Raw genomic sequence first — 23,112 nt, 5'->3', positions numbered from 1 at the left:
TAGGTTTTGTAATTAACAACTTATGAGCCCTAAGCCTTCGTCACCGAGTTTGTTTGTAGTTAGTGCTGTACCAGTAATATGTCCCGCTTATCTTTCTATCACAATATTTTGCCTGTTTATTTAGCCTGACATATCCCATTCAATCGACATTATCTTATCACATTATTTTTTTTAGCATATTGTTGCCTGCTGTAAACACGACATAAACGAAATTCTGTGTAGAAAAAAAATATCTGTATAGAAAAAAAAAGAAGGGCATTTAATAACATTTTTTTTTTTGTTTTCTTTTTTCGTTCTACCATTCGAAATATTTGTATGATACGCCGAAAATCTTTCGACATAGCACACGGGCACAACTTTTCACGATACATCCTGTCTAGGATCCGCATATTTACCGGTAGTTCTAATCGCTTGTGGTATAGCGGAGTTGTTGATACGTTGTTCGCTTGTTTTCCATCCTAACTCTTGAATATGATACTTGCGTCTAAGCTAAGCCTCTTTCGAAGAGGCAAACAAATCTTTCGAAATTCTAGAAAAGCCTGCGCGGCAGAGAAGTTGAAACATTGCAACATAGTAGCCTACAATGGTCGTCCCGTGTATTCGAGGGTGGTTCACTCAATGAGTTGTACGTTGTTACAATCATATAACTAATTATCTAATGTTATGCTTGAATAAGACTGCTACAGTTGTTTCAGTAATAAATAAACCTTTCCGATCAACAGATGAGTCATTCAGAGTAGCAGCAAGGAAGAAACTGATTGAATGTCAAGTAAACTGCCTGAATGGTGTTTTCACGTCCTATTATATGGGTGCTATCGCTATTTTCACTAGAGAAAAAAGATTCCAAGATGTATCCTGCTCTAGACCAGGCCGTCAGGTCATTTCGGATACCTGATGCCGATTAAATTGGCCTTACTTGAATAACAATGATGAAGTACAGGTATGCAGGCTAAATCTCGCATTGACCCTTAGAGGTTCAGCAAAAACCATCTGACCGTATCTGACCTGTCGGTGGGTGACGCCTACTCGATATAAGTGGGGCCTGATGTAAGTAATTTAGTAAACGTTTTTATTTTAAGCAGCTTAGTAATGATTTAATATTGTTTCTCAAACGCTCAGTGAACAACAGTTATTCCTATAGAAATGTAATAAAGTATTCAATACGAGAAGCAAGTATCTCGACATAAACAATAACGAACTACAAATAAAATGCTGTTTCTACTCCGACAAGATAATAGCTAACCCACATTTGTAGGTACAATTGCCTGGTGCTGGTCTAATAGACCGTGTTTTCAAACGACCGGACTGCAGCTAATTCCGGAGTAAACTAAGAGTTTTCAAATTTAGAACAACTATTTTTAATACGTCTAACTATGCATTTTGTCGTAAACAAACAAACAAACCTAACAGCATGGCTCTACTTCTATGGTACGTGAAAAACCATGATAAGCATACGTTTGTTCCCAACTCGGAAAACATTAAAGGTCAGGAGATATCTAAATACGTATTATTTGTGATATTATACTGAAGACCCGCTTCATTAGTAGACGTGCGAATTTCGCTGGGTCCGCTTTCACCGGTACCGCACAAATCAATTAGCGATGACGGCTCTCAGTCGTTTAAGTTGGATCTGGGATATTCAGTGTACTGATAAAATACTGCATATCAAATAGTATAATAGGACGGCTATGTCTAGTTTTAAGCACCGATAATAGAAAAAGGTGAATTTTCTATCTGTTATAGATTGAATGTTTATGTAGCTCGATTTGCTTCGTGCTACATTGTTATCTCATTTTAATCCCAACTAGTGATACCTTCAAACCAGTACCTTTCAACAAATTCATTTGTCTCGGACCCGGTCATCACTGGAACATAGGCTTCCAGCCACAAGCAATAACTGCACGAACTAGTGTGGGAACTGTGGCGGCAAAGTGTTTACACAACGAATCTAACGCTTACGACCCAATTACTGGTGAAAGCAGGTGATTTTTTTTAAATCATTTTTGTATTATTGTTACCAGCTTACCGTAAAGTATGACCAGGCTAAATAAAGGCTCGCTCGAATATTAGAAGTATTAATTCTAAGAGGCATAAATCAGGTCGATGTTGATCTTAGTGTATGCTAAACCCTTGCACCAGGAAGATTTTATATCTGCCCGACCCACGATTCGTGCGACGTGTAATAAGCTACGTCACACAAAATGACGTCATGGATCACGTAATCGATATGGATCTGAAATGAGACTGCAAAGGCTGACTAGCCAAACGTTTACGACGAGGAAATTCTACTTCAAAACATTTCTCAGTCGCTTAGTTTTCACAACTCTGTATGATTCAGATAATAAATATATAAATCTTACAGAAAAACATTTGTTATAGCAGTGTTCATTCGAGTAATTAGGTTATATTATTCAGAGTAAGGAAGTGTTCTTTTAGAACTGGTATTCCCAAAAGGGTCAAGTGGCCATGGTCCAACTGTAATTTTAGCTTTCAATTCTTATGACAAAGACTTGAAGGCCTCGTGGAGTCCTTAGATTCACATAGTATTTAGATACCATTGTCCCAAGAGTATATCGACTACCTTTCCATGGTAATTATACACGAATTCAAGATGATCACAGATATCATACAATTAAAAAATAGGAAAATTTTTTAGTTTACGGGGTCGGTAGAAAGCAAGTTTCCTGATTGACCTTACCCATTAAGAAATATAATAATATATAACGTCATGAGTAAATGAATCACCATTACGCTTAATTATATCTATTACCAGGGGGTAAACGCGTTACCCTTGAGGTTAGCTTGTAATTACCGAATCAATTACCAAACGAATATAGTTTTGCAGCATTTTTTTACAATTTGTGCCCTAAGATCGCCACGGTTCATACAAACAGAATTTTCCTTGCATAACGTCTTACCTATATATTATTAGGTTACGTTATATTATATACGTCTATTCTTCATATTTTATTCTAGGTAGGACAAGTATATTGCGCTATTCCCCAAATACGTATGTTATAATATTATGATCTAGCGTAAAATGAAGCTTGCGAGTCAGGCGGACTGATCTTTATGCAAGCGCTAAGATCATTCAGATTCCTTTATTTACTTTGTCATTGACTGGAATATGAGGATGAATACTGCCCTGTGGTGTGTTTAGCGTTCGTCTTCCTGGTGCCTTACGGTAACCGGTGAGGGGGCATCCTCTAAATTTACTACGTTATTTTCGCAAATAGGCGTGCGTAAAGCAAAATAGCTACTGTCTTTCCCACCTTCGGAAATGAACCGTATTTAAAAGTCTATCCAGCTAAATTGGATGATTTAACACCTTTGAAATAAGTCTTGTGTATTCTCAGCATCTCATAGTTCATCTCGATCCATGCTAATCGCACAATGAAACAAGTTGTTCTACTATTCAATTATAATTCAATCTATAAGAACTGTACCACACCTTTAGGAGGCTTCTCATTTTTACAGAATGTTCATATAGCTAGATCTGCCGTCTTTACATCATATGTTTTTCTATTTATAATTTAAATGATAACAACAGGTGATCTTTCTTTGTTTACATTATGACAGCCTAATAACAGCCTTGCAATAGATAACTAATTGATAACTATACCTGCTGTAATACATATATGATTTCTCAATGTAATTTGTTCAATTTTCGTGCCCTGTATACCGGGTCTGAGAAAGCAGAGATGTCCCTGACTGAACTAAGATAACCGCTTCATATCAACAACCCCAAAAACTTCACTAACACACTACTCTGGGCACTGCGCTATGACAGATAACAAAGTGCCCTGTCAAGGGTAGAGAGTTTAGTCCAAAAAAAGTCGATAGACTTGTTCTTATTTACATTAGCACTTCAAATTGAAGCATTCTTCATTTCTGCACTCGTAGACCATTACCAATGATTTTTCTATGCCATCTGCTATTAGTTGAGACAGCAAATCTAGTCCCTGTGAAGCATAGTTGCCGTAGCATTAAAGAGAACCCTTCGATATACAGGAAGCGATTATAACAGTTGTTCTGTGAGAGAGAAGATATAAAAGCTAAACGGTACTGTTGTAAAAAAAAATAGTGATCTATTCCCAGTAACAACGTATGTTTCAGCTCTAACTCGAATGAATACATTTATTTTGCGGTGATTACAACACAAATTGCATGAAAGGCGTAACTCGATTTTTATTCCTAGCTAAATATTCAAGCGCTTTCACATTAACCGATGATTTACTATTCATCCGTCCTAGCTTCTCAATGTTGTTTTAGCGGAGTTTCAACAGTCGCTATTACCGGTATGCCCCCTATATTTCGAATTTTATGTCCGGTACCGCCTTTAGGCATCTTATCAGACAGCTGACTCCCGGCATGAAACGAAATCTTTCTATACCCGGGTGCAGGACTAGACCACAACATGCTCCTAAGCTTAGCAGATAAATACGTTACTTACTAAACTATCACAAGGACTACCGGTATGTCGAAACCGATTCGTCCTGAAGAACTCTCATAGCACCGTTGCTACTAAGAGCACTCGCTGCAGTACACATCTGATTTAGGACGATTCTCCATCTTGCATCACATGCAGCTTTTACGGCCTTACGGTAACCGCTTAGCCCCTTCTAGAAGGCGATGTGACAATTGTCTCCTTCGGCTCCGCCTAACCCAATTCGATTCACTTGTCTTGAAAAGCAAATGTCCCTAGTAGAGGCAGCTGCCCTCTAAATAGCTTCGAATAATCTGTGTAAAAACATCCCTTACACCGTTAGGTTTGGCCTGTGCAGGTGAACAACATTTGGCACAAGGCCGACAAAGCTTAATAACGAATGGTCGAGCGGCAGGTGGATTCAAGATGACTTCATTAAGCCTTCATCTTTGAGCCTACCTTACCTTGTTATGGATAAGTGGTCTACGTTTTAGATTTTACTCAGTTTAGAGGCAATTTAGGTCAAGTCCGTTTGAGAAGTTTGGCGTATACAATGCAAGTGCATTATATATGAATATATAACGAAGATATAGTATGCACGCACTTATTTGTAGCATTCAGTTACCAAAATAGTTATTAGACATCATAGTCGCGTTGCTAGAGATATTTTACTCATTGTTCGGATCGACGAAAAACGTTGTTGGCTTAGTATTTACATAATAGATATCATTATAACTCTGTATTTTTAATTCAATCTAGTCGGAAACGCTAGCCCACCGCAATCGATTATCATTGATCCAATTGTTTTATACTGATGAATAATTATTTTACGCTTAATCACATAGAAACGAAATGTATTTCGAACTACCTAAAGTAATGGGTCTAAGCTTCGCTCTCGTTGAACCGGCTTTCTTGCCTTTATGCTATTCTTAACCTAACGATGACAACGCACAGCAGCGCGTCGATGTTCAACAAAATAAAATTTCTTCCAGCGCAGTGTACTTCTCTAAAGAAGAACTTATCACCGAGAAAATCCGAAGTACTAGTACAGATAATATGAATAGTAAAAAAAGGTGTGCTGCACATAGGAATACAAAGCAACAATATGGACCAATGTAAGTGTCAAAGGTAACTAGTTTCTGTAAGCGAATTTCTGCGTGAAACTTCTTTGTGTTACAAAGTATTAAGAGCGAGTCATGCAGGTGGAAAATATTGAGAAGGAGATGGAATTAGTTTCGTCCAATTATTGCAAATAGTTATTACTGGATAGTCAGATTTGCCTTGTCATCGGTCTTCATATTTAGACCACTTACTTGTCTTCAAAGCCATTACAATTATTAAGTAGCTGTGACTGTCAGCCAAACTGATGCTTTATCACCACACAGAGCTTTCAATAGCAACTGAATCTACTGATAGATATAAGCAGGCCACTAAGACTGGCAGACAATTATATTGCTCTATCTGAACCTTCTTAGCTATTTTTTTACAACATCGAATTGCTTCCTGGTCCTTTAGTATAGTCACCTTTGTCCATGATTCATGGTAGTTAATTAGGCGCTTGTTTTCAAATTTCTGCAATTACTGGCGCACTCCATATCGTGGGCTGGTCCTTTTTTCTTTAACTACGTTTTAAACTACACAGCAGCTCTAGACGGTTCATGCCGTCCCTTTCGTCGTCATCTAATGAATGTATTCCTGAAAAAAATATTCCACTGACCAGTAATGGCATATCGATTAACTCAACTTCTGACCTAATCTTTTTTGGTAACCCAAGATCATTAGCTGCTTTCAAGATGCTTCAGCCCTCTGAATCCGTACCATCTACAAACTATACAGAGCTGGGTCGACATGGATACCGCCGGCTTGTCGCCGTTACGATTCGCCGTTTCATCTAGCACTATAGTAGTAGTAATACAAATCTTCTAAACTTTTGTAACGCACAGCGGGTAAATCCTTGTCGACGGACCTGAACACCGTCGATAGAAGCCAACTTAATGTAGGCTTGTCATGTGAGTGTGGCCCAGAAAAGTCGAACTATTTAGCCACATTATTCTGAACCTGCATGTAGTTTTCATTATCCTAGGCAGCATCTGATTCCGTACTAACAATATGCGTACGCTAAAAATTTTAAACGCTAATTTTCCACTTGCGCCTGATTGGCTACCTAATTATATAGTCCGTTATACATCGCTATCAAAAACGACATGGTTTGACGGATCTAATGTTCTTCAACTTTTTTCTCGCGTATGTTATATACATTCGCGCTCACTTCAGGCCGACCCGAAACGAGAAAGCGCATGCTATTGTCACCCAGTTAATTAATCCAGTTCGGTACGACCCGCGCATGCAGGCGCAATCCGGCGCAGACTGTGAGCACTCCACCTGCGACGAATCGCCTGTCCACGTTAAGGTTAACACGTTCGTACGACAGATGCGTTTCGACCAAGCACAAATGGTGAGTTTTAGCGTATACCGAAGTTATCAACGTGGCACGTATGCATAACAGATGTCAGGATGATGCGGAAATGAAAGCAAAAATCATTTACGTAATTTTGTGTATGAAAACAAGCTTTTGTATGCATTCATCGGATATGCTGAAACTGCGCAAATGTCATTGACTCGATACTTGCTTCAACGCTCTCAGAAGAATATCGATTTTGGGGTTTTGATATCAGGACTATAACAACAAGTATTAGGATCTCTTGTTCTTAGTATTTTTTTATATTAATAATGGTATTTTTTATTGCACTTCAGCAAAGTGATCTGATGATAAACTGAGCCAGTTTGCTGATGTAATTCAGTGAGGATAGTTTGATAGGAAAAATTCCGACTCCGTGTCGACTGAATAAATTTGGTAACCCTATTTTGAGTTTTACACAAGCACTTTCCGGCCATAGCTTTACCTTTTCCTATAGCCGTCTAAGAAAATGTTGGCCATTTAATTGAATTCAGCAAGAACGAAAACTTCTCAAAGAATGTACTTGTAAATACATATCCACCTAAAACCATATGTGACTTTATAAACCTATACGCGCGTCTTTCTAGCTATGATAGCTGTGAATTGGCGTATCTTTGCAATACTCATAATGTAACTAAGCCTTACGTGAATACAGAAGCAACATGACTAACTGTGCGGTACTATTTAGAAAAATAGATGCCAGGGGATTCTAGGCCACGATGGTTTTTAGTAGATAGGCGCTTTAATCAAATATGCAACAACGACACGATCAGCATGCCTTTCATATCTGCATTATTCTCCTATGAGTCCTTGAGACATGTGACCTATAAGCTGCTGCCTTAGCCTTGCAGACGCTATGAGATCTATCGTTGAGCTTGCGACAGGTTCTGAAGCAGAGCCTTCGTTTGCGGCAGCTTGCATTACTGCACAAACGAAGGTTGACAGAAATACAATTTTATTTACGAAAACTTTGAAATCAATCGCAGTTATTAAAATCATTCTAAACAAAGCAATTCTTAAGACTCGTATCTTACTAACTGTAAAATAAAATGAAATTTTTGCTTACTTTATTATTTCACCTAAATGGACCTTGGAAAACATAATCTGGTCTTCATGCTATCTACACACGAGTGCAGATTGTATATGCATAGATGATTACACACGTTAAATCTGCTCATGCCGAATTCATTAAATTTGTCACTGCTCTGTTAGAAGTACATTGCTTCATATTGAAAGATTTTGTTGTTATAAATTAATTTAAAGTAAAGAGAAAAAAAAAGAAAAGGCCGGTTTTCTATGAACCTTTGGGAACCATTAGTGACGTTTCCTAAAAGGGTCAAATCTCGTTCATAAAAAAGAGATGTGACTTCTTTCCACCACGCCAGTCATCAAAGTATATCGCGTACTCAGTTGTGCGATGCGGACACTTAATTTGCAATACTTCGTGTGCATACACAATAAACATGCAAACTAAAACTTCCATGAAAAAGGAATTCTATAAATAATAAATTATATTATGCATAAAGTTATGTTATGCAAAAAGTCCAGCCACGCAGTGGCGAGAGATTCGTTGGCAGCGGTGGGATTCGAACCCACGCCCCCGAAGAGACTGGTGCCTTAAACCAGCGCCTTAGACCGCTCGGCCACGCTACCACACATCTACCACCGCACGAACTGCTATTTTCAGGGGTTCGCTGAAAATACGTCACAACTGATTAAACGCTACGTAACCATTTCATTACTTTTGTGTATTTGCCTTTAACTGCTTAAACTTCTAAATATTTAAAACTTAGGCATTCATTTCAAAACTAATCTACAAAACCCTTAGATTTGTATTGGTGTAGCGTTTTCAAAGTGCGTTTAAGGCCAAAAGTTTACCCCGATATTGTGGCAGGTGATTTATTCTACCATTATAAATTACAACAGACAAATACCTTCATCGTTTTATTCGTAAAAAAAAACTAAGTCACTGTAACTTTATACGAATGACCCTGTTAAGAGGAGACCACTATGGCTGAGTATGTAATTCATTATTTTCAAAAGCGGACTCCAAGCATACTTTTAAATTGCGCAGTACATTAAAAAAATATTTTGTATATTTATATTATAGATTTAATCCATATCCGTATTTACCCTCATTTAGATTTAGCCCTCATTTAGAAATCAGCACTTATATTCGTATTTACCTCGCTTCACCTATATTCGCATAGATTGCGTGAAATTATTGATGTGTTTATGCTTGCTAAATTTTTTGCTTACTTTATCTATAATAACTTATACTTTAGCTATACTTTATTTTTTGCCTTACTTTATTTACCCTTGATCATTCCTAACATGTATGCGTAATAAAATACAATATGCTTTTACGTTTTTCGTTACGAAAAGAGTAACAACTTTATTTGCCCTTCATCATTTCTAACACAGTAATGCTACGACTAAGACTTGAATTAACTTATGCCGTGTTTGTTTCCTTGGCCTATGCGATACCACACGACGCAGTGGTCACCCAAGATATATACAGAATTCGGGATATTCAGCGATCAATGCAACAAGCGTCATAAAAACATGATCCCGCGATGCTTATATCACACGCCTGCAGGAATTTACGAAGTGACACTGCGTGCTAGAGACTACCACTAGCACGGTTAATTCGTTGCTCCTCTTCTTCCTGTTTGCAGTACTCGTAAATTACTTTTTGTCATCAATTGCCTTACTGCCCATGTCGATATTGAGACGAACTTGGCCACTCTGCTCCGGCTCCTTGAGAGGTGCCTCAATTCGAAGTCGACCTTCGATACTATCCACATATGCTTCCATCTTATCCATGAGAACCGTACTGTCATTGAGTTTTAGCTCCTCATGAAATTCTTTCACTGATCGGAAGTTCTCCTGATTGACCTCACTACGAATCGAAACGCAAAGACGGCCATCTTTCAGTGCAATCTGTGAAATCGATCAAATCTACAACGTTAAGCCAAGTACGAGCTTTCTTTACCTAAGAATACCTATTTCTTGGAACGCGAGTTAATTCGCATTTCGTGAATAAGTATGCATATTAATATATCTGCACACAATATTAACACAAAATAGCCATGTTCACGCCCTGAATGCCCTATGTAAGGTCAAAAGCATTTCTTAGAAAAATAATCAGTTTTTTTCTTCGCTAAAGCAGTTACCTTAACATCTTCTGGCTTTACATTCTGTGGAAGTCTCATCTGGGCCACCAACTTATTATCTTCCCTGAAGAGGCGCATACCGCTTAGAACGCCGTAAGGTTCCACTTGGGTCAAAAGTCGCGGGCCGGTGAACAGTGGCTCCCTGAAAAAATCTTCCACAAGACGATTGAAAACTCGGAACTCTGGAGGCATCATAAAATGCCGACGAGACAATAAAGCCGCCCGCGCCAACGGCTGAAACCGTCGAAGGCTACGTGAAAACATTCTGATGCAACCAGGTTGTTGATGAGAGCAAACACTCCTGCCGGACTTATCGAGCTTCAGGTGTTAGACTGTTCTACACAAGCACCAGATTACCTTTGAAATTCACCTGATTTCAGTATTTTCCGCTAATTCTCTAACCGTAGTCACCTAAAGATTCTTTGCCAAACACCGATGTGCTGATTGTCTTGCCTTTGATGAGACAACGACTGTGTAGTAACCGACGGCAGAGCAGAGAGCTTAAATAGGCTCGGTGGCGCCCTCTAGTGAATATTCGTCTATGCTAGGAGATTCGAGAGGAATCGACAGCAATAGTTGGTTACGTTTCTAGTTTGTTTACAAAATATTCACAGCCATAAGGAAAAGAAACTGTATTATTGATAGCTTAAAACCACTAATATACGTTACATACATATGTCATTATACAAGGCGGTATCCAATAATATCTGTTTTGCTAAATTAAATGACGAAAAGCCCAATAATTTTGACAGTCAATGTACGTAGAACAGACATTTCAATAGCTCTTATATGGTAAGAGCTAATTTTTATATAAGCACTAAGGTAATTAATCAAGCACAACAACAGTTATACTTCGAATAGAATAACACGATTTTTTTTGTCAATAACAAAAAAAAAACCGTAGAAGATAAATGTTAACATTTTAAAAGCTATTTATGCTTAAACAACAGTTTCAGGACGGCTTATATTTGTTGCCCTTTAGAAGCAGCTTACACCAAAATTATATATACATTCAGTTAACCAAAGCTTGCGTTGTGCTGTGAAATCATTACATATTGACTGACACAGCCAGGAAATAAGTTTATATAACACGTCATCGCGAATTATCTTAAGCTATTTTCCATTAGATTATTTTTCCCAGTTTATAATGTTTATAAAAGAATTCCTGCAGTGATGGTGTTTTTTGCTTAAGAAAATCAAATTAGTGACACTTGAAGGAAGCATGTTCACTGCTCTTGTGAAAAGAAGCTATAAATAATTCAAGTGATAGCTGCAAGTTTCCCTAAGCCAAACTGTTACGAGGTTACCTTTTGGGTTAGTTTAGTTTTCGTATTTTCTACTTCTGTAAAAAGATGTTTTGCTAGTTCTAACAACACTCAAGGAATCGTTATACATATAGTTAATAGCTTGACTGATCATGCTCTTATAACAATTGTTTTGCTTCGCCCTTTAGCTAGGTCTAAACGTGCCATTTATAACACAAATAAGATGACGCGTGTTCTGTACTGCGATTTTTGTCTATGTTTTAGCTATTGGACACTCAGTTGATATTTCGAATGGAGTGGAACGATCCTCGATTAACGTATCTAGATAATTCCTCTCATCTACCTTATGTTTTACTTGACAAACCATCAGATATTTGGGTACCTGACCTCTTTCTTAGTTCGGAGATACGCACTGACCGTCACGACTTCATCATCCCTAATGTTCTTATACGAATCTACCCGAACGGCGATGTCCTCTACAGCACCAGGTCAGTGAAACAGGCCTGTGCAGTAAATACAGTGAACTTTGTAATTAGAAAAGAAACAGTCACATTTACAATTAGGTTATGCCGTATATACTTTTTTGAACTAAGTTCGTCTTCAACATACGTTATCCAATGAAAATACTTGTACGGATACAGATCGTAGTCCAAGCTATGGTAGATAGCAAAGTACAACTATCTGCTAGACAAAAACTACCTGGAAGCAGTCAATCTAAGTTCAGTTTTCCATTTTCACCCTTTTAACACGTTTCAGAATAAGTTCCAAGTTGAATTGCATCGTTGATCTTGCGCACTTCCCATTCGACTCGCCGGTGTGCGAATTAACAGCAGCGAGTTGTAAATATCGAAACACTGCGGCATCGGCATGAAGTTGTAGATTTAGTGTTTAACGGTCGAGTGGCTTAATGGTAAAAGCCAAACAAAAAGCTTAGAAGAATTAACAATGTCTCTTTAAGCCGGAAAAACTAACAACGTTGATATCACCTAAATGAAGTAGGGAAATTAACAGGCTAGTTAAAGCTTCTACAGGTCGAAGTAAATAAACAAAAGTTGGAAAATTTTGTACGGCCTTATTTGTGAGCGTTTACGTTTGGACTGGATTTCACTTGCCTCGTATAAAGGTTAGACTTTTGCCTACTGGAGAGCTATTTATGGACTTTTTATCATTAGATATACTAGATATCCATCATTAGATATAGTATATCTAGTTATATAGTAACTGTTTCTGAATTTTTTCGCTCGCTCTCAGACGCACATACGACGGACGACTTGGTTTTCTGGTGGAAGGAGAAAGAGCCGATCCAAATAGATCGAGCAATTAAGCAAATATCCAATGATATTCATTTGGATAAGGTAAGGAAATGCGCAACGGCCCCATATAGAATTACAAATATCAGATAGAGAAAGCCTTCAAACTCTTTTTTTACTCCGATTTATTTTTGACGCTCTAAGCCTAACTACTGTGTAAAGAAATCCTCGAAATCACTTCTTTGGTACAGCACCAAAGATCTGTCTTACTCGATGACCTAGGCGGGGTGGGTATTGGTTTTTTCAAGAGCCAGCTTCCGGAACGGCATGATAATAACAGTGAAATTTAAGCCAGCGATGGCCACATGTTAATCGTTATAAGAGATGCCTATCAACCATCTAGACCACGCAACCCCAATGCGACTAGGCATAGAACGAAAGCATCATCTATTCGAATGTTTGCTCTTTTGTTTCACGTCTCTTATCATTATATACATGTTTTAAGGTGACTACACGGTCATGTACGTCATCAACAACTACAGGAGAGTACACCTGTATCAAGGCGCAGTTCTTCTTCAAACGGAACTTGGGCATATACGTGGTCAAAATCTACGCACCATGCTTATTTCTACTACTTATAGCCTACTCGGGCTTTTTTGTAAAGGTAAGCTCTAAGATGAGTAAGCACATCGGTCCATTCCATAATCGGCACGTATATATATATATATATATATAGCCCCAAAAGTTAGTATAGATTCAAGTTAACTAAAAATTAGCCTTTGTCTATTTTAGATCAATGATTTCCTTGATATCAAATGGAGGGGGCCTAAAACTACCGTCTACTGTTTTGGGTTATAAATTTGACACATTGTAATCAAATTATTGTCGTCATGTTAACTGGACGAACTGAGTCAGGTTCACAACAATGTCATTTATGCACTACTTATTCCTGTTTTAGCACACCGTATCATCAGTTCGATCGTTACTCCATTTGTTGCCTACATTGTTGTTGGCGCATTACTCGTTTTCGTTTGATCGCGAGTTCGCCAACACAATGGTGCACCAATGGATTATCGGCTGCCTTGTGATAGCGCTCGGATCGCTTATCGAGTTCCTCATCCTCATTTATATGCACGAGGTACAGCGATGCGAGAAGGTTAATATCCAAATCCTTTTTGTATCATCAATAGTACGTTTTTCATCGCAATACTAATCATATTAAAATCGAGTAAATGATTAAATCTCGTTAAACTGACGTTAGACTCAATCTATGAAGAACCTTATTTTAGAAGAAACTTTCTATCTCTTATAACTGAACAAATGTTACCATTCGTATTTCGGTATTCTATCGGCACGATTGACGCTTTATACTAATATCTATGTTCTCCTTTCAATTCAGCTGAACAGCCGCGGGGTCGGTCTAATGGGCAGTTCTTTTAAGGAGGACGCGAGACAAACAATGCGCCACTATCCCGTCAGTAACCTCGACATCCTTGCACGGGTCGTGTTCTTCATCGCTATTGGCATCTTTAACCTCGCTTATTTCCTATAGAAGCGAATCAATATAAACGATACGGCACAATCAGTACTACAGATACACATAGAAATGGTGAAGTAACAAAAATAAACACCATCCAGATATCATCACCATATAAAGCTAGTAATCATCTCAGATTAGTTGACCGAGTTGCGGATTCAAACTGACTGGGTTCGCGCGTGTTATTTGATGTGGCTGGTCTTAAACAATGTGATGAAACGACGTACTATTGCACATAACTTAATGCCATTGGGCTACTAAAACTTAATTGAATCCTGATAAGTTTTGAACTGTCTGTTTGCTTTTATAGACAAAAAGTCAACAGAAAGTTTGTGAATTACAAAAAACGCATTTTTTACCAGCTTCGGTCGACACTGCAGGGCTCCATCTCTCTATAAACTCCCTATAGTACCTGGCTCATTTTTCGAAACTATGTGTTTTTATAGAATGGTCCCAGTACCTCTATCCATTTACGGCAAAAACAAATAACTCACAACCATAAAATTTCATTTAATAGCACAGTTCATCAAACGAACGCAATGATATTGCCAAAAACAAAAGAGTAATACACTTACAACAATTCCACACAGATATTTGCTACCAGCTATATTAACACCGTTAATCATAATCCACCCATATATAAATAGCCGTAATTCTTCCTGCGAAGGGCCGAAAAAACTCCAACTTATCATGGAATCAAAGACAAAACGAAGCTTTACGATTGTGAATTTGCATACACTGTCGTACGCTGATGACGGCAGGTAATAACGAAGCACGTGGAAATTTCTCGTATTAAGCGGTAAAATAGACGATCATCATTGAAACTCTACGCTGAGACTTGCTAGAGTGAATTCGGCTGAGAAGCAGAGAAAATATAATCGCAATGTATGGAAACGTATGAAATCGATTACCTATTAGTCATTTATAGTGAAGTCAAGAATTATTAATGCGTACCCGTGCATGCAGACCACGTTTTCTCTATTATAAGTTATTACTATTATAATCATACGGAGAGATATCGGGAGAGAGAGAGAGAATTATGTTAAATCCACATCGTGATAACCCGGTATATACAAATGACGAACTGATCTGGATATATATACAGCGAAATAAACAAAGAGTCCAGTATTTATATAACACTGTTGTGTGCTATATCAATTTGTTTTATTTTTTCAAAGGCATGATTCTCGCATTGACAATACAGTAAACATGGTATAACGGCTACAGGTCCTCTTTTTAACTTCATTCATTTTTTATTAAAATAATTCATTATCATCGTTATAGAATACGAATTTCCAAACTGATAAACAATGACCCTGCATTGTTGAATGTTTTATAAAACATCGGTTGAGGAAATTAAGTCTGCATAACATTTTCATTAGGTATCTGCATGAGATATAATAGTGATTGCGCTGTCCTTTTCGCACATGCGAAGTTCAACTTATCCAGTAGATCCTTCTTCAATTCACCGGGACGTCTTTTTACCGTGCTCTGAAATCGTGATTAGGTAAAACTCTGCAACATTAGCTGCTATGTAGGTTGTAAGGGGATACTTAACCACTAACTTCGCATTGCACCGGGGCTGAGTGAACCTTCGTTATAACCTTAAGCGGTCAATAAATACACTGCATTAAGTCCTGTATAATAGAGAAACCTAGATTTATCTTATTTCTACGACTGTCTCATGAGATTCCACTGGAGTGGGTTCACGGGTTTAGACTGGGCCTTAAATAATGCGTTTATTACATCAGTCATTTTTTCAGTGCTTAATGATTATGAAAAAAGAATGTTGCGTATTTTGCTTTAGTAACAACTTCATTATAGATGCGCCTACCTGTAGACAAGCCATTAGCCTCTGCAAGTACGCAATGTTTTGCGGAACTAGATTGTCATCTCCGAGCAGTTGAACTGCATCCTCAAGCAGGCGAACAACGAAAAATCTTGGGGACCATTCGGAATTAACTAAAAAGAGCAACAGTTCGGCTGCACGTGCTGCCCCTTCGAGATTATCCGGCCCAGCATTATTACAGCATTCGTCTCGAAGGCGTAAAAATTCAGCATATTTTGCTAGAAACATTAGTCTTTCGCTTACCAACATTTCCTGCAAATAGTTGAATGGTTAAATAAAAACGTATAGTTAAATTCCAAACAACAAGAACATTTTACGTGGGTATTCACGTAATGATCAGACCTGAGAGAAAGCATTGCGGTAATTCATATCCAGTTCGGTCGACGGAGGCTTATCTAGAAAAAAATAACAAGGATATCTCAAAGGCGTAAACTTTACTCCGTATATTACACAATACAAATAGCAGCGCTAACAGTTGAGTAGAAAAATTGCACGCATTGTTTTTATATTCTTCGGGTATTAGTATAGACAAAAAATCACATTCGAATAGTTCACCGCAACGGTGACCGTATTGGTTAAACAAGTGTGAGACATAGACGTTCTACAAGCTGCTAATGTCTATGGTACAGAGGCATATGCTCAAATAACTACCTGACCAAGTCCCCGTAATTGGTCGGCACAGATGAGAGTACCGGAACGCAAGTAGTCTTCAAGTAGCATTTCTGCAACCCGGGACACTAGCGGTGAATTTTTTGAGCGTATTGCCCAAACCAACGCCGAATCTGGCCAAAACAAGTAGATATTGAGGAACAACAAACATAAAAACATAGATGGCGATTCGGAGTCTATACATACATACGCTATGTTATATATGTTGTGCTCTTGTTAATGTTATAGCTTCAAAAATGGAATAATAAATTGTAACGAAGGTGGTTAGCCTGATTTGTGAATGGTTAATTAAGCCAAGGTTAATATCAGCGGACAAGGTGATTATTCTTCTTCTACAGTGTGATAATGAACATATCTAAAACAATGTTTCGTTCGACAGTACAGAAAGAGAGATATATTTTTCGAATTAGATATCCTGTATTGCTCTAAAGATTAGTTTCTCTTGTTTAACATATATAACATCCATACATTTGAGATGTTGTACGCTGATGAAAAATACGACCATGTAGGCCGGTATAGAATCAAACTTAGGTACCTATTACCCAACACGATCTGTTCATTTCGTCTAATTCAAAAGCTAAAGGCTGTAGTGCGTCCGACCAAGAAATACATCTGAGACCATGAACTTCTTGGCTCCGTCATATTTCATACTATGTACCTAACTTGTTCTGCTTGAGCCATTTGACACTCTGCATCCGGTAAATGGCGAAAGTTGCTTCAGGCAGCCCTAAATTTTCAGCTACAGCGGCCACCTTGAGTGCCTAGAATCAGAAAAGTTAATACACGTTAGGACTGATCTTTAGCTGGATTGCTATCTCAATTGCTTCTTGGAAAACCTTCACGCGGTATGGCCTACCCTTTAATTTTTCAATAAGAAGTTGAACCCAATTGTGCCATTGTAACCATGCAGTCTTACCACGCACGTATTCATTGAAAAGAACTAAAGACTGTAATACGCTGTGAATGTTATCAAATTCTACCTTTAGCGTAATAATAAAAATATATTCGTTTCACAATATATTTGTATATATATATATAGCCCTTGCGGACTTCGGGCAGCACTTGTCTTGCGCGTAAAATCTTAATTAGTTTAATTTATTTTATTTGCTAATCTTACGCCCAGTCTAATGTAGACTATAGTATATACCAACAGTTACTCTGTTGGTGTATACACACTCAATTCGTTACCCTCTACTAGTTATTTTATCAACATGTTTTTATACGAACTGATTTAGCTAGAATCACGCAGCTCACTTTTCAATTAAAATGCATTAAAAGTCACACAAAAAGTCGGTCAAGACGATCTTGAAAGTTGACTTCATCTTATTGTTTAATAGGTAAGCCAAAACGACCAATCGGATTTCTGGCCCTTTTTACATCAATATACCCATTTTAGGTACCGTTTTTACTCAGCTCATCAAAACCTATCGGTTAGTACCCAGAAGAACCGTCATAAATAATACTTTGCATAGAAAAAATATTTTCAATGATTCGATATTCTTTCGAGGATCTCTCTGAAAAAAATGTTCCATCAAAGTGTTCGGCGTATCATCCGCCTAAATTTTCCGATTAATATGGATCAGAATTTCACTCATAGCAGCATTCAAAAGTCTCTTGAAGCAGATTTTTCTCTATAGCCACATGGGATAAACGAATGTCATATTCGGGTTTCCGCCATTTTTACTCCGAAATATCCATTTTAGGTAAAAATGTTCAGTCGGATACCTGTACTTTATTTACCTATTTTTGCAATTTATTTTACCAATTCCGGTATCTCGATGCATCTATCCCGTTACAGTTATTTTGTTTTCCTGATTCAGTCAATTTATTAGCAACTATTTTCAGCTGCCCTCCTACATATATTTTATTCTCCAGTCAGAATCTTTTGGCGGTCCTGCTGCTATACTGCATCAACGTGTCACAATACTTGATATTTCGAAAATAAGCTAATTCTTTTATTGCAATTATCATATTATGTCATTTCACCAAGTTTTGCCACAAACAAATAACGTTTATTCAACTGAGAGATTTAGATTATATATGTCAAAATGATTCAAATTTCATCACCTATTTTGCAACCTATTCTACAAATACACCCCCGCCCTATTCGCGAAGGGAAGTATCCGCACATTTAAACAAAATGAACTGTAAAAGTTAACTTCTATCTATTTAAATTTATCTATTTAAAACCATAGATTTACCATTAGATCACGTGCCCTAATTTTGTATATCGATGAACTTAAAAAATAAACAACTTTCTAACGTGAGCTCTTTGCAAATTCTCAATGGTTTCTGGGCTAATTGCGAAAAATTATCTATGGGATAGAAAAATATACCTCCCGCGTAAGACGTTTACCATATACGTTCTATCTTACATATATATACGTATATATACTCTTCTGTCTAACAATTTATGTTGAGAAACATGCGTAAATATTTAGACCTATCTAAATAATATCCACACAGGCTCACCTTTTGTTGTGTAGAACAGTGAACGCTTATAACAGCCTGAATAAGCATTGGCCTATTTTCGGGCTTGCAATGATGAAGGTACATTAGACCAGTCTGCCATAAGGGCCTCTGCGACAGTAGACATAAAGCATAGTCACGTAGCAACTGTTCATGCAACGCTTCTCTGAAATCAACATTCAATATTATTGTAAATATTAAAGTCTTCTTATTTCGATTGAATAGGATAGATATGTTTATAAATAACAATGCCGTCCATGGATAGAATAGAAAGGTAATCAGTGTATTAGATGTATTTTTCCAGATATAATTCACACCCTATAGACAAGGTGAATGCGTATTCAGTCGATTTGTTCTGGCTGAAATTAGCCGTTCGTGTAATTACTGTTTATTCAACAAATAGTCAATGTTAGAGAGAAGAAAAACATCGAGACACTTTGAAAGCTTTGCTTCAATGCCTAAGGATCATTCGCGACTGAGGTAAAGGTTTATTAAGATTATTCAGTCGCGGTTTGATTGAGCAAACATCAACTATGCAACTGGGTGTTATAAATACTTCTCCGTCTATTGCTTACACATGAGGTACGTTACGTGACTGAAGGTCACCTCCTTCGCGCAAAAGATCCACTAAGTGGGCACCGGTCCACCAGAGATCATCCAAGTTGGCGAGGAGCCTGGTAAATGCCTGTAGATCTCCATGCAGAAGAGAAAGCACCAGCTGGCTTAAAGAATCTCCGCTGAAAAAGTCCTTACTGGCTAAAACCTGCCGAAACAAAAAATAAATATAAGAGCAGGGTGAATTTCCCATTGCAGTTTTTACGAACCTAGGTAGCAGTAAGATGCTTGGGACAGGTCAGTGGTCGATCGGACAGATCATAGGCGTGTCCAAGGGGTACGCACCTCATCAGCAAGTTTGGCAAGGTCTGCCACTTTGAGTAATGGCTGTGAGTATGCTGCTTTCGTAACAACAAACTGAAACCACGAATCACATAGGTCTTTTCGACGATCAAATTCCTGAGGGCTTCCATATAGGAGTCGGCATACCGAATAAAATCGCGGTTCATCCTGAAAGCGTTCTCCTTGAACAAGTTGACGGACAGTTTCCTACGCAGCACAAACAGTATAAATAAAAGAAATAATTTTTACTAAGATAATAATGACGTTAATACCACGTAGGCAGTGATATATATATAATAAGATGATAACGAAGGTGAAAAATTATTTTCACTAATTCTGACACCGACCTGCCACTCGTTCCATTTGGTTAGAAACTCCATGTAAACGTCCTGCCCGAATAGTGGCATCGACAGAAGTATTTGCGTCATGAGCACGAAGTCTTCGGTATCGCCTGATCCGTGGCTGCGTAACATTGAGCAAGCGTCCTCGATTTGACCTGGAAGTCGGATAGTAGAAGACGAAATTGTGATCTATTTAGTTATATTGGTGTTTCTTAAAGTGGATTTTCATAATAACCTTAATCCAGCGCAGAATTTCTAGTGGACAGCAATAATTTGACTACACATGAGGGAAGGCTCTCTTGTTCAGCTGGTACCTGATTATCTGCAGTAAACGGCTGTAAGCACATGTTTTGTTTACCAAGCATAACTAAAGTTGTAAAGTTATCCCAGAAGCTTTCATCATTGCCATCATCGCCAGGAACTGCTTTCGGGGATCGCTTGCCAGCCGGTGAAGAACTCCATGCCGCTGCCCACTGTTGAAGCTGCTACACTCCATAAAAGCAGCGATGAATATTAAGTTAATCAACCAATATATTATGCACGGACACGTGTTCTTATATTCTAGCCGAAGCAGGCCACTGTTAAATTGCTACCCCTAACAAATACATCAAAGGATCATCATTGTTATACATTATCTTTCATTAATGAATGATAACAGACAATATGATTCTAGTAGTGTTAATATATATATATATATGTAATAATAAAAATAATAATACAACAACATAAAACATCTGCAAAAACATCAATCTGCCCAATCAAGTCTGTTCAGTTAGTCCAACCTGAATTAGTACTCCTGGTGCTGGCTGGGGATCTAAAATCAAAATCTCGCATAGATGCCAGACGCTTTCAACGGCACGGAATACGTGCGGTGGGGCCCCTTCGCTTGCTCGAGACTCATTTAACTGTGCTAAAGCAGAACGGTACAATTTTGAGAATCGCGAGATCAGCTGACGCCTACAGGGCATAAATAAATAAAAAAGAAAAAGAGAAATCCATAATTAATAACTATAAGAAAAATTAATTCACCCGCAAAAAACAATCATCAACGCTAGAGCTTCATAGAAAAGCCAGTTTAAGTGAAAACTGACTTTAGGAATACATTTATTTACGTTTAGTTAACAAGTGCCTTTTCGTTATCACGACCACCGCTAATGACAAAGAAGACATTCCGGTCTACCAGAAAGACAATAGGCCTTTTTGAGTTTCAAATAACCCCGTATGCATATACCTATAAAATCATCAACCCAAAAAACATGTACTCACTTATCGCCTTTTTCTTCTAGAGACGTTTTAAATGCTATATATACACCTGCGGTATGTGCGATAAACATTCGAAGTGGGCCATCAATACGACTGCTGACAAAACTGAGCGTATGGATTGGTCGCGAACGCTCGCTACCTTCGTTGGGTGAAGTTACAACAACATCGAGGGCTCCTGCCAATGCCACAAGAGGGGCAGCCCCCTGTGTAGCCATCTTTTTACGTAAACGAGTAGTACTCTCTGGCTGGAAGGTGGTATTTTCCTGTTATTAGCGTTAATAGCGTATAAAGCTATGATGTGGTAAAAATAGCGTAAAAATCTTGACAATTTCGCCAGCATAAGCTCGAAGAAGTCTTTATAATAAGTTGTATGTAAGGTATATTATAAAGTAGGAATGTAGGAGATCTTGCGCTAAAAATGAATTTTCAACACAATTCCACTAAAACAACCATCTGACTTTTGCTACTGAAAACCTCTTATTCAAACTAAACTAAAATCGAGCACGCGGACTGGATCTCACTGTACTGTTTACAACTCCCAGTTACTGTGTACTTTAAATAGCTGTAGCTACTTTTGCATTTAATATTATAGGTTTAAGCGAAGCTATAAGCGAATAAATGATGATGATTTATAATATCGATTACGGTTTAAATATGGGGTACCGGACACATGTTTTTCTGGCTATTTATTTTGACGAAACAAAGTTGAAATATTTGTATTGCATACTCAAAATAGCGTTATACTTTTGCTACTAAAACCCACATAACATTATTGTGTGTTCCTAAAAACGGATTATGCAACCGAACAATTTATTATTAGAATAGTTATACATCACTAACTCGACTGGTAACCAAACCTAAAAATTCTATATACGTGACACTTGCATCTATTATGCCGTAGTGCCATGTATAAGCTCCTAATTTCGGCAATATCACATCACGTCTCGAAGAAACCACTGACGTTATTTATCGTCAACAGCAAATCACTGCTTGATATCTATGTCTGCTTAAGTTAAGAAAAAATGACGAAATAAAATTTGATCGAGAGTAATCTCATACAAAATGGCAATGAGCAACGATAAACGGAATCTAGTAATGGAACTAATACGAAACATATTAATTGACGGCGAATACGCTCGAGTTACAAAAAAATATTTCATGACGAGGCGTACAGCTTCTTTTACAATCCTATTAATAATATAAATACGTGCATATATACACATCCCACACCTTAAAATCGCGCCAAATCAACAAACAAGAATTCGTCACTAAGCGTTGTCATCCACTGGGCAAGCGAACTCCCTTCGCTCTAAGCAAAAAAAAAACGACACACAAAGGTATCGTCGCTCGAGTACGCAATTCGATAACTATGAATTAACCACTAGAGAAATATGAACAAAATGCACTCACAGACGGTCAAACAAGTTATTAATGAGGCAAACTAAATACACGTTTCACCCGCTTTTGCAACTTTTCGAGCGAGTTCTGGTTCGATCTTCGCCGGCATTCAAC

The 23,112-nt window shown here is 37.9% G+C and overlaps 3 protein-coding genes and 1 non-coding gene across 8 annotated transcripts in view; 1 reads left to right on the top strand and 3 right to left on the bottom strand.

The window, feature by feature from the left end:
• The window catches only part of LOC111265325 (glutamate-gated chloride channel), a 24,992-nt gene extending 9,728 nt beyond the window's left edge, over positions 1-15,264 (top strand). For 2 of the 3 annotated variants that reach the window (XM_022841922.2, XM_022841929.2), the window contains exons 3-9: positions 6,701-6,881; positions 11,590-11,813; positions 12,082-12,164; positions 12,577-12,680; positions 13,081-13,239; positions 13,534-13,731; positions 13,975-15,264. In XM_022841922.2, coding sequence (XP_022697657.1) covers positions 6,701-6,881; positions 11,590-11,813; positions 12,082-12,164; positions 12,577-12,680; positions 13,081-13,239; positions 13,534-13,731; positions 13,975-14,127 — 1,102 coding nt within the window. In that variant the 3' untranslated portion in view covers positions 14,128-15,264. Of the gene's footprint in view, positions 1-6,416; positions 6,436-6,700; positions 6,882-11,589; positions 11,814-12,081; positions 12,165-12,576; positions 12,681-13,080; positions 13,240-13,533; positions 13,732-13,974 lie in introns of those variants that run through there. The other variant, XM_022841935.2, reaches the window with a different exon arrangement.
• Positions 8,456-8,537, bottom strand: TRNAL-AAG (transfer RNA leucine (anticodon AAG)). The gene has a single exon. It is a non-coding gene; the product is annotated as a tRNA-Leu (tRNA).
• LOC111265341 (uncharacterized) lies at positions 9,246-10,554 on the bottom strand. Its single transcript, XM_022841940.2, has 2 exons — positions 10,061-10,554; positions 9,246-9,827 (listed from the first exon to the last, which is right to left on the bottom strand). The coding sequence occupies exons 1-2, from the start codon at positions 10,322-10,324 to the stop codon at positions 9,573-9,575; spliced, it is 519 nt and encodes a 172-aa protein (XP_022697675.1). The 5' UTR covers positions 10,325-10,554; the 3' UTR covers positions 9,246-9,572.
• Nup75 (nuclear pore complex protein Nup75) lies at positions 15,241-23,112 on the bottom strand. Of its 3 annotated transcripts, none has more exons than XM_022841887.2 (12): positions 23,011-23,112; positions 21,604-21,845; positions 21,120-21,294; positions 20,696-20,822; positions 20,344-20,492; positions 20,000-20,203; positions 19,675-19,862; positions 19,103-19,265; positions 17,289-17,391; positions 16,613-16,743; positions 15,947-16,213; positions 15,241-15,603 (listed from the first exon to the last, which is right to left on the bottom strand). In XM_022841887.2, the coding sequence occupies exons 2-12, from the start codon at positions 21,813-21,815 to the stop codon at positions 15,469-15,471; spliced, it is 1,854 nt and encodes a 617-aa protein (XP_022697622.1). In that variant the 5' UTR covers positions 21,816-21,845; positions 23,011-23,112; the 3' UTR covers positions 15,241-15,468. The 3 variants fall into 3 exon arrangements, with proteins under 3 accessions (XP_022697622.1, XP_022697632.1, XP_022697643.1); XM_022841897.2 differs by having other exon boundaries at positions 21,604-21,841; positions 23,011-23,110; XM_022841908.2 differs by lacking the exon at positions 23,011-23,112 and adding an exon at positions 22,831-22,845.

This window comes from Varroa jacobsoni, unplaced genomic scaffold (genome assembly GCF_002532875.2).
Source record: "Varroa jacobsoni isolate VJ856 unplaced genomic scaffold, vjacob_1.0 scaffold_103, whole genome shotgun sequence".
NCBI classification, from domain to species: domain Eukaryota; kingdom Metazoa; phylum Arthropoda; class Arachnida; order Mesostigmata; family Varroidae; genus Varroa; species Varroa jacobsoni.
Note: the sequence above shows the minus strand (reverse complement) of the source record. Positions and strands in the feature narration are given on the sequence as shown.